This window comes from Lotus japonicus, chromosome 1 (genome assembly GCF_012489685.1).
Source record: "Lotus japonicus ecotype B-129 chromosome 1, LjGifu_v1.2".
Taxonomy (NCBI): domain Eukaryota; kingdom Viridiplantae; phylum Streptophyta; class Magnoliopsida; order Fabales; family Fabaceae; genus Lotus; species Lotus japonicus.
Window position 1 is genome coordinate 10827124 of NC_080041.1, and position 19493 is coordinate 10846616.

Below are 19493 nucleotides of genomic sequence, written 5' to 3' on the forward strand. Positions count from 1 at the left end.
ATTCATGATCATCCAGATATTTCTTTCTAAACTAATAAAGTTATTTAGTAGTATTATCTAATGAGGCCGTCATGAATCATGTTTGAGCGAAGTATAACCATTGAGCAACACTATATGGCCCGACAAAAGCAAGACACCAATGCCACGGATGGCTTGATCAACCAATCATGGGAGGAGAGAGAATTACAATACAAACACATAATGGATAGACAACCAATCACGTTGCGTCGTGCATAGTCTCGTGGCAGTTTCATCGTGCCATTAATAATTTCTGATAACCATTATAGGTGATAAAACTCTCACTGCCAAATATTTAATGCAATTGCATTCACAACTACTCCTTTCGCTCCTATATAACTGATACTTTAAAGTTGTTGCACAAGTATTAAGAAATAACAATTAATGTTCTTGTTTTATTAAAATTACTATCTCACAAGTATACCCTTTATCTCTTTTATTAATTCTAACTTTTCAATTTTCTTACCACAATAAATGAAGAGTACAATTGGTAAAGTATAATTAATGCTCTCTTGAACTTTATAAAGTGGCAGATAATTAGGAACAAAATTCAGCCAGAATTAATGTCAGTTATTAGGAACGGAAAGAGTACTTAAGTTAAAAAAACCCCATATCCGTTAATCTACATGAAGACAATTATAAATGAAAGAAACAAAAAGGAAAAATTGGGTTTGGGGTGGCATTCAACTTACCCTCCCCTCTAGGTACCTTTATGTTTGGATTCCCATTTAACTTAACATAAGTCCCCACATGTTAAAATTTTGCTTCTCCGATTAACATTAAAGTCAATTGATACTAGATTCTAACTTCAGGTTGACTTTACTTAACCCAAATCAAGCATGCACTGTATCCCTGTAGCACCGCTGACCCGCTTTTACTTACACACTCAAGAGCTCATGGGCGCTTCGCAAATCGCGTTTATAATTATATGAAACCCTCGGTACTCTCTTATTCTCTATTCTTCTTAGATTGCTACGTTTTTGCGAAATATGTTGAATCAAAGTGAGGAATTGTAAAGTTCTTCCTGTGTGCATTGTAAAGTGGGAATGCAGAACTATATATAGTGGGGGAGTACCTGTTGAAGTTATTTTTGAAGTAACTACATACTGACATACTCTTCTTTTATGGCCTCAATCAATTATACAAAAAAAATTCATACTGAAATCATTTTCCTATATACATTGAGAAGCATTAAAGATAAGGAGAGTTAATCTTGACCCTATATGTTTAAGATTGACTAGTCAACATCATCAATGTTGTTAATAGCGGATTGCGAAAAATAACGAAAAGCCAAAATCCGCTATTTCAAGCCTTCACAGCGGAAAATAGCGGTGAGCCCTCAGAGCGGTACGCTATAGCGCCGCTATGACTGCTATTTGACAACACTGGTTAAGATTAACTATTTTCACCTCTTACAAGATACAATGATACTATGTATATGTATTTATTTATCAGAATGTTTTTTTTCTTTCTCTTAAGTCTGTGGTATGAGCATGAGCAACAGAATCTAATATGCTTTTCTCTGTGGAAATTATGAGATAAATTTGTAGGCTAGTACTTGGACAGTTGGACTACTAAAGGTACTATTAAGTATAAGAACTTGTTGGGTTATGGTGATTTATGGGATGCTTCTTTGTCTTATGGTGCCAACCAAGCAACTGAGCTGAGTTTTGGGGTGTATGGCCGGCCTCGACTGAAAGGATTGTTGAATGTTGACTCCTATTGTGGCAGGGATATCCATGCTTTCCCAAGATTGGTGAGAGTTTTCTTCATTCAAAGAGCAGTTGCTGGGGGCGTCTCTTGGCTTGATATCAACAAAGCATCATGACTTGGAATACACTCTTGGATGGCGTACCTTAACTGATCCATCTCAAATGTCATCCGGGTCTATTAGGAGGCAGCTTGGACATGGTTTACTGTCATCTTTGAAATATACATTTAAAATTGATAGGAGAAATTCACCTATTAGGCCAAAAAAAGGATATGCTTTTCTTTCCACCACTCGCTTAGGTGGCCTTTCACCATATCCTCAGAGCTGCGGTTTCTGCGCCATGTGTGATTAAATCCTTTTATTGTATTGGTGCGAAGATGGGCTCAATTAGTAGAAAGTCAGGGTTAAAACTTTTTTTTTTTTGGTATGGAAGGAGCCAATAACCTTGGTCTGAGAAGAAAATTTCAGAAACTTATACTTTAGAGGAGAGTCTATAGTTTATGTTGTTGGTTGTGGAGATAGAGGGGTTCTGGTTACTCTGCCTTGGGATGATTCTCACATGATGAACAATCAATTTTAGTATTTGAAAGCACTAGGTTGCCTTTCTTGTGTTCTTGCCATTGTATTCTGGCAAGGGAATCAGTCACAGGACTCAGCCTGCTCATAATTTTCTTTCCTGGGTGAATTGCTCAAAATGCTTTTGATTGTAGTAATTGTTGGGGGTGGGGGCAGCCTTTAAGGTATGGACCACAGCCATAGTGTCATAGCCATATATTATGTAAAACATGTTTGCTCTATAGCCTCTAAGTAATAACTCTTTTGTTTCTTAATACTGCTAAACTAACTCAGGATGAACATTCTACTCACAAGTTCTTAAAATCCTTCCGAATGTCAGTGGGATGTAGAATCGTTATTCCTACGGCTACTAGTACTAGACTCTTCCGCCTGGAGGTCAACTTCTGTTTTAATTTCTTTATATTGTATTAAGAAGCAAAGGAAACTAATCAAAAGTTCGGGGTAATCTTATCTGTTATATTTGGAGTCCTTAGACATTAGAAATTGTGTTGCTTGTGTAATGGTTTTTACTTGTTTTGTATCAAAACTTTCTCTGATTTCGTCACCACATACTTCTTGTTTTAGGGTAATTATTTCTACGTTCAAAGGAAGGATGACTATGATCGTGGGAACACTGGATTCGGTTGAGCTTCCCAGCTCCTTCGTAGCAGCTGTGATGGTATTCTTTTTAATTTTATGTAGTTCTTCAAGCCATAGTTTTGCTATCTACTATATTTTCATTTTCTTCTCATTTTAAAGCCAAGCAAAATCGTGATGCACTAGAATAGATTTACAGGGGTCCGGTTTGGAGTGGGAATCATAATGTATCAGCCATGCTCATTGCCCAGCAAAAGTGAGGAGGTTGCCTTGGAGAATTCACTTTTTTCACAGCTTAGGTCAGGTACATGAAATTGAAATTCCTCATCTTTGGAAGAGGAGTTTCCTGAGATACCTTCATTTTACAGACATTTTTGGCTTCATGGCTCACATCCCCTTTGTATCCTTCACTAGTACTTCTTTGTTTCTAAGAGGGAATACTTGTCTATGGGGCTTAACTGGGAGTCTTACCTTCTTCACATAGAGATAAGCTCTAGCTAACTTAACACCATTGATAACTTGAATTGCAAATACAGCTTCTTGTCTATCAAATCTGACAAAACTGAATTGAATCTTTTATAGTTCTGATAGCTGAGAGATATAAGCATTTGTCACTTCTCCAGCACCAGAAAAAATCTATCTTAGCTGCTTGTGATTAACATTATCAACAGGTCCACCAACAAAGATTGTAACTGGTTGATTTTCTTTTTCCTCCACACTTTCTTGTACTTGTTTCCACAGTGTGTGTTTGGATACCAGTGTGCAAAGTAAACACATTTTCATCGCAATTCAGAAAGACTTCTGCTCACTTTGTGTTTTAAAATGTGTGCTAATGTCCATTTATACCGATGCGAATGGATATTCAAACATAGCTTATATTCAATATTCTCTCAATCCTTCACTAATAGCTAATTATTCTCTTTATTTCACTTATGATTAGAAATTTAAAGACCATTTAGAAAATTATGCTCTTTATTATCAGAAAATAAACCCAAATTAGGGCCTACAGTGTCATTATCACTAAGCTGGTTTCATTTCATGTAATGTGAGTTAAAAATAGAAGTGTCTTGTAATTTTTATTTTCACGGAAGTTGTAATTTTAAACTTTTCAAGTGGTAATTTTAATCTCTGCACTGTCCAAAATGATTATTAGAAAAGAAAAGAGTATAGGCATTTGGGTGTCCTTATAGCATCAAAACGTCCAGAGATTGTGATTGATTTGTTTCATATATTCAGAATAGTGTGCTTACTGCTTATGATTTTTTCATGAAGACAATGAACGTTCATTTGGATCGTCATACATTTTTCAGTGAAACCAGAGGCATCAGAATTGAAAGCTATTTGAAATTCAAAGGTAAGCACAATTCTACTCAAATGTTACTCAATCAATAACTTGTAAAATTAAATTATTTGATTTATGAAGAGTACCAACTCTTCAACACATTTTCTATGACTGATCTTTATTATGAAAAGTCAATACATTTCCTAAAATGTGTCCCGAGAAAAATGTGTGGAATAGTGCAGAGTGTGTTGCTGGCTACTTTTAAAAGTGATATAATTATGCTACATGAATAAGCAGATCCATTATCTGCTGGAAATAATATTCTTTGCTAACTGACCTTAGGAAAAAAAACTGCATGTATAAAATCTAAGATCATAAATTCATGATGGCCTAGCCTAGCCTAACTAGTAAGGTATGGAAGCACACTCTGGCGACCTGTCTCTGCAAGAACCTTGTATCCTGCTTGTGTGAGGTGCACAGCATCCCAGAAGAGATACTTTGATGGATCAGGGCAAGTTAGCTCAAGTGCATTGCACACAGGACCCATCTCCATTAGCCCTGTCCCACAGCATCCTAGACGTGATTGTACAAAGCCTTCACAAATTCATGAACAAATCATTAAGACACATGGTATGCACAAAATCAGCTTAAAGGGTAGTAAAGTCATTAATTAGTCACAATGGTTAAGATTTAAAGAACAATTTCTAATACATGTGCAATGATATGATCATAGTTCTAGCCCTTATAAAGTGATAGATTTACTTTAGAGGACTCAAATCCCATTAAAAAAAGGAAGAAAATGGAGTGATTTATGAACTCACTATATTGGGGTGAGTTTTGGACCATATCCAGAATAGTGTGCTACTATAGTACTGTTTATGATTTTTCCATAAACATAATATTGAACATTCATTTTGACGTCTTAAAGTTAAAATAAAATTCCAAAGTCATAGAAATAACTCACCATACTTGTGTGGGAATTGGACCATATCTAGAATGGGGGTATAGATATCGAAGTATGCAACCTTAGCACCAGTGAGTGTGGTTCGCAAAAAATGAAGTTGTGATTGAAGCTTGAGGTTGTAGTATTCAGAATCCTTGTTCTGTTGGTAGTTGCACACACGCAGGGGCCAGTTCCGGCTGGTGAAGATGCTGGTAAGTGTCACTTGTTGTGGCAGACAACCAATAGGGGGAAGACCTGACACCATAATTCGACGAGCTCCAGCTCCATAAAGTCTCTGTGATACACATCATGTTTGGATCAGTTTCTATTTACTAAAAAGTTAATTCTTAGACTTAATAAGCTATACTCAAATGTAGATTAATTACCAAAAATGCATCTTAAGACCCAAGAATCAATTGCATGGTCTTGTTTGCAAGAGTATTGAATTTTACATAAACATTCTATCATATTTTCACCAACTTTTTCATCTGATTTCTATTTCTATTTTTTAAGGAAAAATTACACTGACATCCCATGATTTATCATTGTTGCATGGCTTAAATAAGTTTTTGGTCCCTAACCTTTACCCAATGCTTGATTTTCGTCCCTCGCCGGAGCAAAGGTGAGTTTTAGTCCCTAACCTTTGCCACAAGATTTGGTTTTCATCCCTCCGGAGCTCCGGGTCAACGCCGGAGCTCCGGTGACCCATGTGGCTTTTTTTTGTCCATTTTGTTAAAAAAAAAATAGAAACCCAGAAAACCATGAATCTTCATCTTCTTCAATTATCTTCTTCATAATCCTCATCTTAAAATCCAGAAAATAAAACATCAACACCACTATTCATAAAATCCCCAAATTAAAAACCCTACTCCCCAAATTAAAAATCCCTAAATTAAAACATCAAGCCACCATTTTCACTAGAAATCTATTTCCAAAACATCCGGCCCTGACTTTCTCCTCTTCCTCCTCCTATACAACTCATCGCGCTCTTCTCCCTCTGGTTCTCGAATTCCACTTGTATCCACCTCTATATCTCCTTCGATCTGGGTTTTCATGGGTTATCCTTTTCGAACCCAGATCTTTGCTCAATGGTGGAACTCGCGGGAGGTAGCGGCAGAGATGGAGAAGACGACGCGGCGCAGAGACGACTCGATGATGGTGGTGGTTCTTCAGCGACTCAGATCCAAGAGAGGGAAAGCTAGGTTTGGGTTTCTGGGGAAAGAGTGAGAATGGGGGTTTTCTGGGTTTTTGGTTTAGATCTGAGTTTTCATGAGTTTCTTCATTTGAAAACTCCCATCTTTATCTTGATCTGAGATAGCACAGATCTGGTTTGCGGTACAGGGACGATATCTGGCTTATGTACTCAGCAATTCATACTCTTAGTGACTGATTTTCATAGAGTATTTGATCGATGATTGGTTCCCTTTAATGGCTTTTGGGTTTCCAATTTTTGTTCGTCGATTTGTGCATATCTGAAGAAATTATGTTGATTTCAAATTGTATTTGTCATATGGGATTTTTTTTTATTGTTTCTTTCATTATTTGGATTATATAATTGTTGCTTACCAAGACCAATTATTAGCAATCACTGTTGTTCTCAATCTGTTTCTGGGTTTTTTTTTTCTATTTTTGGTGGGTGTCAAGAACAGATCTTCTTCGTGGACTGTTCCTCTTGAACATTTTCTGGGTTTTTGTTTTCTGGGTAATTGTTATCAATTGTTTCTGGGTAACTGTTTTCAATGGTTTTTCTGCTTGAACATTTTCTGGATTATTTAGGAAATTAAGGTGAGAGATTAATTTAGGTTAATCGGGGTTTTTAATTAATGAGTTAATTTCTTTTTTTTTTTAAAAAAAATAACACCTGGCCTTATTAATCCCATGTGGCAATGCCACATGGACCACTGGAGCTCCGGAGGGATGAAAACTAAATTTTGTGGTAAATGTTAGGGACTAAAACCTACCTTTGCTCCGGCGAGGGACGAAAACCAAGCATTTGGTAAAGGTTAGGGACCAAAAACTTATTGAAGCCTTATTGCATTGACCTCTCCTATATTATTTAACAAGATAATGAACACTTGTAATTTATTGGGAACATTGCACTAAGCTTCTTTAAGGTTTATCATTATTGCTCCAATCTCGCCTAAGATTTATCATTCATTATCGCACTCAACAACACCACTTTGTTATTCTAAATGATTTAGAAGTATGAAGTATGAGAGGCTAATGCATTTTACAAAATAGAGGAACAGTTAGTGGCAGACCTAGATATTTTACTTCACCCACTTCTATGATATGGGGTAAAATTGGAGTGTGAAAGTCACATTTTCCAATTAAATTTGACTTGTCTTGTGCATTTTTAATACAAAAGTCAGTGCCACGAGATAATGATATTAAAATGATTGTTGGTCAACGTTTTTACAAGTTTTTTTTTTAGTGGAACGTTTTCATAAGTAATAGGAAAATGGCTTTTAGATATTAAGGTATAACCAAATAAGATATGTTAGTTGATGAATCTGTATTTTATCCTTTCAAATAATAAGTTCTACTGCAATAAGTTTGTCATTAAAATAATTACAGCCATGATCCTAAATTAGTAATAGCATGTTTTGTTGTACTCACTTTTGTAAAGAAGATAATATAAACTCCATTATATTGTGTGACACCACTAATTAGAAATAGAAAATTAGCAATAGAAATCATAAAATTTGAAATTAATCTATGCACTATTCTAGTATGTGTAGTAGTAGACTAGTAGTTCACAGATAAATACTACTTCATAATTGTAAAATAAAATGCAAACCTGAATGAAAGCCTGAAGATTTTGGAGCAGAAAATCTTGGTAAGCTGAGACAGAACCATAACCAATGAACCTGATAGGTATCAAATATGCATTGTACAACATATCATTAGTCCCGGTACTGATCACAAACAAGGCATTCTGGACGATATCATTAGTCTTTTCATCTCCAACAATTTTCCTTATCCTCCTCAAAGCCTCCTCAAACAACTCAAACTGTGTTTCCAAACCCATAGCCCTTGTCAATGCCAAAGTTCTGTTATCCAACCCAGAACCCCCAGAGCCAAAACTAACCCCAGTGAGCAAATCACAGTCGGTCAAGCGCGGGTCAAGGTAAGCGGGCAAAACGTCCTTGATGCCTAGAATGTTGGTGAGGTAATCGGTGGCTATCTTCCCGTTTGAGAATCTCCCTGTTGCGACACGGCTGTAGTGGGAGTGGTAACCGCGAAAGAGAGTGTTAATGTGGTTGTTGTTGCCGGGGTCAATGGTGGAGTCGCCGAAGGCAAAGACAGCGGGGACACTGTCGGAGGCAGTGGCTGAGTTTGGCGTGGAGAGGAGGAAGAAGAAAAGAGAGGAGATGAGGAAGGAGGGGATTGTCATGGTTATGGAATCCATGGCTTATGACGTTGGTGATTGATTTTCCGCTTGAAAATTTTGTGATGTTGTTATGGGTTGAGGATATATATAGTTTGAATAGTATGGGGGGTACCATAGAAAATATTAAAGATTCTGAGATAAATTCAAAGCTTTATTATCTTTTGGGATTTTTTTTGTTGATAAGCTTATTATCTTTTGGGTGATTGGGTTTGTTATGGATTTTGATTTTGAATTTCCATGAGCAAATTATCCACTTCAAGGTTTTAAGTTTAGACTTTAGATTGATATAGCAAGATACTTAAAGAAAAAGATATAGCAAGATAGAAACAGGTTTCCGGCTTAAATCTGTTGCAGTATTTTAATACATTGCTATCTAAAGTGTTATCATATAGTTAATTGATGAGCATGTTTTACATGTCATTTAAGCTCTAGTTTATCTATAGCTTATTTGATTAATTTATAAGTTTGTTTAACTAACATAAAGATATTTGGTATATGGGTTTATTTTCATATACGTTTTAGGAAAATATCGCATAATTTAGTTTAAGGCTGAAGCTAGAGACTATCAGACTAGGGAGGCTAAGGTAAAATGAGTCAATCTGCCCCACCCAACTTTCAAGCTACCTTTGTTGCTCTATTCGAGTGAGTGGAAGAAATATGAGCAAAAAGAATGGAAGTAGAAAGTGATGTGATTTTTAAGTTGTTTAAATTGGGATAATAGGAATGGGAAAGTGATAAGAAAAAAAAAATGAGGATTTTGAATATTTAATATTTAAAATTTGTAATATTTACTGGCTTACTGTATTTCAATATTAATAATTAAACCTTTTATTTTTGAAAAAATGTATCTTATTTGACATAACTTTTTATCATGTTATAATTTTGGAAAATATTTAATATTATTAACTGCATATTTTTAATATTAATAATTATTTTTTAGAAAAAATATATCTCATTTAATATATTTATTTATTTTACTTTTAATATTTTGTCAACAATATCTATATATATATGTGTGTGTTTTCCCTCTATCAAAAAATATATATATGCTTTCCCTTGCGTAGAAAATAATATTACATAGATATATGTAAATTTAACTTAGTTATTGAAATAACGTTTTAAAATAATTAAAAACTTATTAAAGAGTTATCTAAATGACGATAAAATTTAGGTTAAATTACATATGTTCTAGCTTAACCAATGATATTTAAAATAAGTGAGATAATTTTTTTATATTTTATCGTTTATCTTAAATATTATTGGTCTACTTAAAATCAGAGTTGTTTAACCAAACTTTATCTAGGGTCATTCAGACAACCTCACTTAATAAAAAACATTATAACTAAAATTTTCTTTATTTTCTCTAATTCAATAACATAGTTACTCCATCCCTACCAGAAGCTATTTGGAAGCTAAATTAAAATTCAAAAGGTTGCAATGCAGAACATCAACATACTAACTCGAGTCAGAAGTTAGACGCATCAAAGTTCAAAAATCTTGATGGTTGAATTATGGGGTATTAGAATAACTTTGGAGTTGATTGAGAAGACGGTATATCCCAAGGCCATTATAGAGAGTGATTCCTCTCCATCATTCAGCTGTTGTCTACTTCTTGTCCTTTTAACCACCCTTATACTAATATGATCAAGTCCATCCATGGTGGGATATCTCTCAGATTTGTGACTAGGGACTCTAATAGGGTGGCGGATTGTTTGGCTAAGTTTCTCAGGATTTCACTTTTGGGGTTCATGTTTTGAACCATCCAAATATGGAAGGTCGTAGGTTGTTGAGTCAGGAGCAATCTTGGGCTGTGTCCCTCCTACTTACCATACTAAGAAAACCTTATTTCGAACTGATTGATTATGAAGTGTTTTGAAAGACTTGGAGCAAAACTATGTAAGAAGTTTGCATAATTATACATGGAGGGAAACTTAAAGTTCAAAGTTCTAAGGAGCATATATCAGCATAACTATGCAAAAATCCAAAACCTTGCGTAGCTATGTCCAGCCAAAAAGAGTACTCTTTAATATTCAAGTTGTTAGGAAGTTCTTTTCTTGAATCCAATCTTGGCTATCAATTTAGTTATACTTGGAGAAGCATTTTGGGAGCAACAAAGAGATATAGACAAGTAAATGGAGTTTGAAGCTTAGGCATAAGTGCTGATTGATCTACTTTCTTAAATGCTTTTGTTCACAAAAAATAAATAAACCTAATAAGTGTTAGAAACTGGGTGTGATAATCCTGGATAAAGTCAAGAATCGTGAGCATCCACTTTCCGAACAAATTATTTCGACCCTGTAATTGCCTGGGTTCACGAAATCTTTGTTGGGATAATGCTTGACAATCAATCTGTTTCTTGGCACAAGAGAACAGATAAAGAAAGTAGAGAGATGTTGTGTTGTTCGAATTTTTGTTTCAGAATACTGTTTCTGGTTTTCTGTCCTTTTTCCTTAGGCTGCAAGCAACCTTATATAGAAGGTTGTGTCTGCACGAATGATCACCGCCAAGGGGCTCCGCCCCTTGGACCCCGGTTCGTATTCGCGGTCAATTATGCGTTGGCTCACCGAGCGTGCACTCCGCACTAACCTGACTCTATTCCGAGCCTAACGCGTAATTGCATCGGCCTATAGTAGATCACATTACTACTAAAATACATTGATGATTCTAAAATCACCAACAATAAGCATAGGCTCAAGTGATTGTTTCCTATGAAACATAAAAATCAAACAGACTCTAACTTAACCAAGGATTATTTCCTATTCAACAATAATTGAACTAAGCACCAAGCTTATGACATAAGAAATTGCAACTTCAAATGAAACACAAACTTTCATGTATAGGAATTCACAAAATATACATCTAGCTCTGCATTTTTCAGTGCCTTGTCATTACACACCCTGCTAGAGTGCTAGTGCAGGGTTTTAAACTGCAGTTGCAGACAAATGTTGGTTGATGCAGCTGCAATTGCAGTCTTAGTGTCGTTGCGAGGACTCTAGAACCCTTGAAGTTGCGGTCGCAACTAAGGTTGCAGACAGCAATTTAAAAGTGCTCTCACACAGAATGATGAGGTTGAGAGCAGCACCTATTGAGCAACCGAAGCAGGGCATCTGCTTTTCTCCTAGCTCTCAAAGAACCATCAGCAGCCAAGCTCTGAAGAGAAGGAACACTCCTTGGATTCGCCAACAGACGCCTCGCCACTAGCTCCCCTTCTTCCTTGCACAACCCAAGCAGAAGAGTTATTGAGTTCTCCTTCCCTTTCACTGACCCAAATCTCAAAAGATCAATAAGAAGTGGCACCAAAGCTCTATTATCCCTTATCTCTTCAAGCCCTTCAGAGCAACCTTGAAGCACAGCAAGCACAGCCAACACATCATCTGTTATCCCAGCCTTATCATCCATCAACAACTCAACTAACAAAGGAACTGCCCCAGCTTTAACAATGCTTGATTTGTTAGGATTGTAAACTGCAAGATTGAAAATTGCAGAAGCAGCATCTCTTTTCCCAATTGGTGTACCTTCTTTCAAAAGTGCAACTAATGCAGGTATTGCCCTTGTACATGCCCCAATTTGCACTTTGCAATCATCAACCATAGACAAGCTGTATATTGCTGCTGCAGCATTTTCTCTTGCCTCCATGGTTTTTCCTGATTCTAGCACTTCTACTATGTTGTCAACTGCTCCTGCTACCATGATCAAAATCTTGTTGTTGTCTAAGATGGACAGGTTGAACAAGGCTGTGACTGCATGCTCCTGAGTTCTAGAGTCTTGAGATGCTAGAAGTGTCACAAGAAAGGGAATTGCACCTGCCTCAGGTATGATGCTTCGGTTGTTCGTGCCGGATTTCGCGAGTAACCGAAGCTCATACGCGGCTTGTCTTTGGATATCAACTGAGCCGGTTGCCAATTTTCCAACTAGAAACTCTGCTGTCATTTTAACAGCATCTGAAGCTGCTTTGTTTGCTGAAATATGATCAATAGCTTCCTCTTTCAAGTTCTTCTTGCTTCTGCTGTTGTTTAAGAGAGAATTCATAGGCTCATTCACCGGGACATTGTTCTCATAACACCATTGCTGAACAAGGCTCTTTAAAGCATAGTTTGGAATTAGAGCAGTGTGAATTAGCCTTTGACCACTCTTGGGGCAAGTGTGATGCCCTGTGTTTATCCATTGTGCAATCGAATTTCGATCATAAGTGTGCCCGGATGACACAATCACAGGGTCCCTCATTAAATCAAGTGAAATCGGGCAACGGAATTCATCAGGAATGTTTGGTATCACTGAAATGGACATAGAAGATGAAGAACTATCATGGTTTTTGTTGTATAAAATCAAAGACAGTGGCTTACACTCTTCTTCATCTCTATCATTTTCGCCGTTTCTGAATATCATGGATTTGGAATAAGAAACTAGAGATATGAGATTGTTTATATTGGAGACAACAATTAGTCCTCCTGTGCCGGCCTGATTCTGAGCTTCAACCTCCAAATTGGATATTTCTCCATCATAATCTGATGGAGTTCTCAAACCAATGCTGCTTAATATATCTTCCACTTTCCCAAAATCAATGAACCCTTTGTTCTTCTTGTTCCGCAAACTGTTGTTTGCCATTACTTGTAGAAGCTGTTCTCTTCTTTGAAGCTCTCTTGGATCAATGAGTAACTCAACCCTCTTTGCTTGTTTTTGGAGAAGCTGCACTTGCTCCTTTGTATCTGCTGTTATATTGAGCAATTTCAGAGGTAGGATATCTAAGGCCCTTCCTAGCTCCTTTGCAAGCACATAAAATTGGTTAGAAATGAGCTCTAACTGTATGAGACCCCAGAGAGTGCTTCCATCCTTGCACTCTTGGATCAAATCTTTCACTCTTGTAATCACTGAGTAGAGCTCTGTGAAGCACAGGATTGAAGAAGGAGGAAGTGGGGAATCTGTTTCTTGAATCTCTTCAAACAAAGAAGAAAGAAGCTTGATCCTCCTTATCATAGATGAGACATTCCTTGTGTGGACCAAGGGAAGCTTCTCCATTGAACCAACTTCATTAGAGATGTGAATCAATGAATCTAGCAAAGTCCCAGTTGGTAACAAGCCTGAGGAAATCATCATTGCGGATACAGCATCATTCATTGTGGTTGTTTGTTCTTACCTTATGAGGATGTTTCTGTTCATTCTTATGGTTGACAAAATTAGCTCTATGCTAGGAATTGGACTATTCTTAGATCTTCTGTAACACATTTTGATTTTTTTAATTAAAAGAACATAAACTATTTGTCGAAATGGCAAGTTGTACCAACAGTGGTTGGTTCAGGTGGTATATGTCTGATTTTCCTTAAGCAAGGTCTCAGTTCGAGTATTGTGAATGGAAAAAAAAAATCCTAGGGAAAGGCAAGTCCCATCATAATGTGGAAATTCCTGGCTCGAGCGCACACTGCTCATGTGCAAGATACCTGTATTACGAAAATAAAAATTAAAGGCAAGCTGTTTAATTAATTGAATGATACTTTGACCCTTTCTGTTTGTGTAGTTAGTGCTAAAGACAAAAAGAAAAGAATTGAAGGAGAGTCGAGAATTTATGATGTGCTGCCATTTGGAGGATTTTCCTGGCTTCCAACATTATTTATACTCTTCTGCCAATATTTTTTTATTCAAACATGACAATATGTTGATATTGGGCCTTGTCAAACATAATTTTCAACTGCTGCTATACTTGCTGATAGTTATGTCCTCATTTGGACATCTTGACGGACTAGTTGATGAGATCTTCAAAGGAATATTTTATTTTTCAATGCAACTTGATGTTTTGATATATGTTCAAGTCCAACTCCAACTCCAACAGCACCCTTAACCAGATGCATAAAATTTCATTTTATTGATTTGTCTTTTCAGGGAAAATTGAGCATTATTTGTAGATTATGGCTCCTAGAATCCTTAACGGCTTATTCTATATCATCATGCCTTCCCAGTTTCTGCTACCACTTCTGATATCTAATTTGTCGTTTGTATAGGATCCCTTGCAGCCTCTATAGAATGTTTCAACTAGCACATTATATATCAAGAACCAACTATCCTAAAAGTTAAATTGTCAGGTGAAGGCACATGAATGATTTTATATTATACTTCTAATATATTCTTCCACTTATGCTGAAATTCAACTTCTTATTAGAAAAGTGAGAACAACAATGATCGAACTTTGTACTATTTAGTTATATAAGCTCTGATATCATTCATGAACTAAGATGCATTAATGTAATTTTATTAGATTTCTAACCCTATGTTCCCCATTTTTCCATCACATTAGATGCCAAGTGCCACAAAATTGCAATTAATAATATTGGGTTTAGACTTTGGACATTACATAACAAATCAGGAGTCATCTTTCCCAATTACTTAACTTTTAGTGCTAACACTGTTATCAGTAAAATTCATTGTAAAGCTAGTAACAAACACAGAAGACTCATTCTATCAATCTATGGTCAGATCAGCATAAAGTTGCTCCCCTAAGCATTATAACTATTTCTATCAGAATTTGGATGTTTCTGGCTGTCACAACAAGTATAGCCAATGTCCATGCCTCTAAAAATATGTCTCTGCGTATGATATAGGTATAGGTAAACATTATTTTAGGCAACAAAGACCACTTCACCTCGTAATATTTTAGAGTATAATTGTCTCCATGACCAGGGAGAACAATTCCAACGCTAAAGATTAGAAAACTAATAGAACATCCTTTATATAACTTCACCTAAGTTTTTGAGGTTTCTGGCTAAATTATCTGAATTGCTATTCTGTCAATGAGACAAGATAGCTAGGAAGGAAAGCCATAATTGGACATGCATAAGATCCGAATATGGGGACATAGCAAATTTTTAAAAGGGGTTTTGTTAAGCCACTATAACCACACATGTTATCAAATTTATATTAGAAATTATTAAATGAAAATATAAATATTCAATATATTAAAATTTAAAAATAGTTATATTTTAAATTAATGAATTTGGACGGTTTTTCAGATTTATTTTTATTGTGTATTACAAAGTGAGGGCCAACTCCATTTCTTTAATCAATTATTGGACTTGCCCGACTCAACCGCTTGATTGGGCCATATGTAAGTCAGGTCAAATGGTCATTATTTTCCCCTTTAAAAGGAAAGGCCCAATCGAGACCTTGCAATGCACGCTTGCTTGAGATTATAGGTATCTTTCGACCAAAACAAAGAGATTATAGGAATCGTGTTGACACTTATAAATGTCGATCGCATCGCTATGAGGAAGAGCGAAACAAAGGTCATAACAAGAATAACAAAAGGGCAATGTTTGAACCCTCCTTTATTGATGTAATAAATAACGAGTAATATAAGCAAGAGATAGGACAACTAAGTAAGATATGCTTACTTGTATTCAAGAGGTTGAATGTGACTCATATTGATTTTATCTCGCCACCTAGGGTTCACGATGTGAACATTCGCTCCCACTGTGGGACCCTGGTAAAGTGTTTCTAGGGTCCTCAAGCAGAAGGATATTTAGAGGTGATTGTGAAGCGACGAGGATGGGAAAGGAGGAGGGATGTGGACAAAAGGTTGGCGAGATTGTCTTCAAAGGAGAAAAGACAATCATACAGTAGGCATTGCAAGTCTTGGAAGTTGGTATGACTGAGATAAGTTGTCAAGGCTTTCTGCTACAAGATCAAATAAGAGATCTCATCATTGACTATGAGATTAGGAAAGAGGCGCTCCAACCTACGCAAAATAGTGGAAGCCTTTAGCCCTTTTGGTCAAGATTTCTGAAATCCCTTGGGATTTCAAAACCATGAAGTTGGACACATATGAGGGATTGACTCATCCAAAAGAACCTATGATGAAGTTCAACACCAAGATCCGGGTTAGCATTGTGATGGGAGCACTATAATAATATAGTAAGTATTTTGAGAAAGATTTCACATCATTTTTCTCTTCTTTTTTATCGTATCAAATATTTCTTAAATATTTTTCTCTACTCATTTCCCTCTTTGCTCTTATCTCCTAACCCAAATAAAGCACAAAGAAAGTTTGATTCAGAGAAAACAAAATAATAATATAGCAATGATACGTGGTACCACAAAATAATGCATAAATTTTGAGATTTTTTTTCTCTATCTTCATCTTCCGTTCACATTATATATCAATCTATTAATTATCTCTCACCTATTTCTATCTTTTCAATGTTTCTAATTTTATTGAGTTACACTTACACCAATGTTGAGGAGTCGGGTACCTTTTACAACTCACAAGGTTATGACCAAGTCAAGTCAAGCTAGGTCCAGCATTTCACAGTGAATCAGCGTTCTGAGCTCATCACTTTATTTGTTATGTGTCCTAATTAGCAATAAAAACACAAGAAAAATAAAAGAAGAAAATAAAGAGAGTGAAAGAGAAAGTGGGGCTCAACTTTTTTTATTTTTGGTCAAAGTGGGACTCAGGTACACTCTGCATCATCTTCAATCATTCTTGGGCCGGCCCATTTTACGGAAACTATCATGCATAGTTCCGCGATCCACTCGTGTGCAAGTGCTCTATCCACCGTCGATCTTAATCCAACGGCTCTTAAGGAAGGTCCCTTACCCCACAAATCCAATGTGCATTGTTTGTTTTAAGGGAAAACGACACGCATTAAACTAAGTGGGCTCTTAGAGTTGAAGGGTGCATGTATTATGATCATCTCCAATCCCTTTCCCAATCTACCACAAAGCCTTAGAGGTGGGTGACACTCATTTATCTTCCCCTTTTAATCATGCCCCACTCACCACACCTAATCAAAATCACTACAAAAGTTATCTTCGTTTATTTGTTTCCCATTTTTTCTTTTGTTTTTGGTTTTCACTTTTCAAAGGTATTCTCACCACCCTATCAATGCTCTTGGAAATTACATTAAATAAGTAGATATATTTTAATAAATTCTTCTTCATACACATCACTCAAATATTGAAACTACACTATTAAGGAACTTAATTAGGTATATATCAAAGTGTGCTTGTAATTTGTTTTCTTTTTTGTTTCTAAAAGGAGGGTGTTACAACAAGTTCCATAAAATAGTAAATACTCAAGTGTTTTATTTTTTCAATCAATAGTGATGCGAATATGGCATTATTCTTAAGGTACATAAAATGATCAACTAAAATTTTGTTATTTTTACACTTTTATAGGGTCATTAAAAATAAGAAACAAAATAAAAATGGAATTACATTGTGCATTTGTTAGTGAAAGCAAAGTAGGTTGTGACAAACCAAATTCCATCTCAAGATATTGTTTTTGTTGTTTTTTCAATCAAATCGTTTTTTAATTATAAATTTGTATTAGTTGTTGTTCCCTCCTATCTAGTCGGCATAAAAAACATATCTTTCAATTAAGGTTTTTCGAGTTCAACTCGAATTTGTGTACACTAGCATACTCCTCAAGACTTTCAAGCTAGCTCACATACTCACTATTAGGTTCTTGACTTGGAGAGTTGGGTACCCTCCTGCATAGTCGGCAAGAAGGGCGTACCTCTTAATCAAGATATTCTGAGTTCAACTTAGGCTTAAAAGCTTTCACCCTTGCAAACTCAGACGAAGTGAAGGTTATGCAATGTAGATGCATGGTCGGCCACAACATTCGACCAACTTAACTTGCATCATAGGGTAGACCTTGTAATGGATATTTCCATATAGTCAACCGTCACGGAAGCACAGGTAACAATAAAGAAGAAGCAAACATAAAAGAGAAATAGATCCCGAAAATACATCAAGTGGGAAACAACATGGAACAGAGATTCGAATGACAGAGAAAACCAATAATACGTACAAAAGAGGGGCGTAAAGGGACGAAGCATTTAACGACTCGCATGCACGATGAATAAAGGAACAACAACGCCAAAGGGCAAAACAAAGGAGCATCTGAGGCGAGGAAGTGGAGGCTCAAGCGACAAACCCAAGAGTAAAAAAAAAACTCTCGAAATTAAGTATGTTCATAAAAAAGCCTAACATATGACTAGAGCAACAGTGACTTAGGGTTCCCGCTCTTAGCCTATGACCATCTCTGGTAATAATCAATGTAAGAACATTTGTATTTAATTTATACAATGTTTTTTAACAATGTCTTCATCCTTATAGGTTAAAACTTGAAGTGTAAATAAAAAAGTTTCGTATTGATGAAAATAAGTAATTGTAGTAAGTGAAAATGTTATATGAGAAGTCCTATTTTGATATATATATATATATATATATATATATAATATATATATATATATATATAGTTGACCGAATGATGCAAGTCCCTCCAAAATACGGGCGCTCTATCTACCTAGCAATGAGCTCTACCTCTACTATTATTGTCATATTAGATTAGATTTCATGATGAGATAGGACTTAGGAGTTCCTTATATTACTACTAATATAGAATGATTAATTGATAGTCATTACAAGACATTTGCTATACACTAAGTCAAATTGAACTTTTGAACCTACCTTGATCTAATAATAAAGTCAGGTTTCGCTTGGCTTGTCAAGAGTGGAAATCAATCACTTCATGATGAGCATCTATCTGGCTTTGCTATCATGCTAAAGAAACTAACAAATAACAATGTTCAACACCCAAGTAGACATATGGAAGTTTTCAAATAGGTTTTTATAAATATTAAATATGCATAGTTAAAACTTCTTAAAAAACAATTTAAAAAAAAATGTTTCTAGCACATTTTCAGCTATACCTATAATTTGTGGAGGTTTCAAACCACAAAAAATTACAGTTTTATAAACATTGTATTTTGTGACGATTTCTCAATTATGATTGCTAAAAACATCACAAATTATAGGTATTGTCGGACGTAGTCAGAAATTGTGTCCACCCAACCGTTTTTAAAAGTATTAATAAAAATGCAAACCAGAATCATATCAAATATACATACTAAAAAGTTGAACTGATGAGTGGAAGTTTAGAATAAGTGTTTGTGTTTAGTCCTTAAAAAGGTCAGGGTGTTCTAATGTTTGCATAATA

At 35.8% G+C, this 19493-nt stretch overlaps 2 protein-coding genes and 1 long non-coding RNA gene across 4 annotated transcripts; 1 reads left to right on the forward strand and 2 right to left on the reverse strand.

Annotated features, from left to right (window-relative positions):
- The first annotated feature begins 716 nt into the window (after positions 1–716).
- LOC130733567 (uncharacterized) lies at positions 717–14667 on the forward strand. 2 transcript variants are annotated; one of them, XR_009017493.1, is made up of 5 exons: positions 717–958; positions 2870–2963; positions 3073–3185; positions 4192–4235; positions 14494–14667. It is a non-coding gene; the product is annotated as an uncharacterized LOC130733567 (long non-coding RNA). The 2 variants fall into 2 exon arrangements; XR_009017492.1 differs by lacking the exon at positions 14494–14667 and having other exon boundaries at positions 726–958; positions 4192–4384.
- Positions 4535–8529, reverse strand: LOC130733566 (GDSL esterase/lipase At2g40250). The gene is made up of 3 exons (XM_057585791.1): positions 7907–8529; positions 5128–5401; positions 4535–4757 (listed from the first exon to the last, which is right to left on the reverse strand). Exons 1-3 carry the CDS (start codon positions 8516–8518, stop codon positions 4564–4566), a joined length of 1080 nt encoding a protein of 359 aa, XP_057441774.1. The 5' UTR covers positions 8519–8529; the 3' UTR covers positions 4535–4563.
- Positions 11235–13703, reverse strand: LOC130733565 (U-box domain-containing protein 1-like). Its single transcript, XM_057585790.1, has one exon. It carries the CDS (start codon positions 13613–13615, stop codon positions 11552–11554), a length of 2064 nt encoding a protein of 687 aa, XP_057441773.1. The 5' UTR covers positions 13616–13703; the 3' UTR covers positions 11235–11551.
- Positions 14668–19493: the final 4826 nt, after the last annotated feature.

What these genes read in the sequence shown, in the direction of transcription:
- LOC130733565 (XM_057585790.1), bottom strand. Translation starts at nt 13,615, where the DNA reads ATGAATGATGCTGTATCCGCAATGATGATTTCCTCAGGCTTGTTACCA.
- LOC130733566 (XM_057585791.1), bottom strand. Translation starts at nt 8,518, where the DNA reads ATGGATTCCATAACCATGACAATCCCCTCCTTCCTCATCTCCTCTCTT. An exon ending in ATCTTCAGGCTTTCATTCAG is followed by an intron (nt 5,402 to 7,906) that starts GTTTGCATTTTA and finishes TGTGTATCACAG; the next exon opens with AGACTTTATGGAGCTGGAGC. An exon ending in CCAATTCCCACACAAGTATG is followed by an intron (nt 4,758 to 5,127) that starts GTGAGTTATTTC and finishes GAATTTGTGAAG; the next exon opens with GCTTTGTACAATCACGTCTA.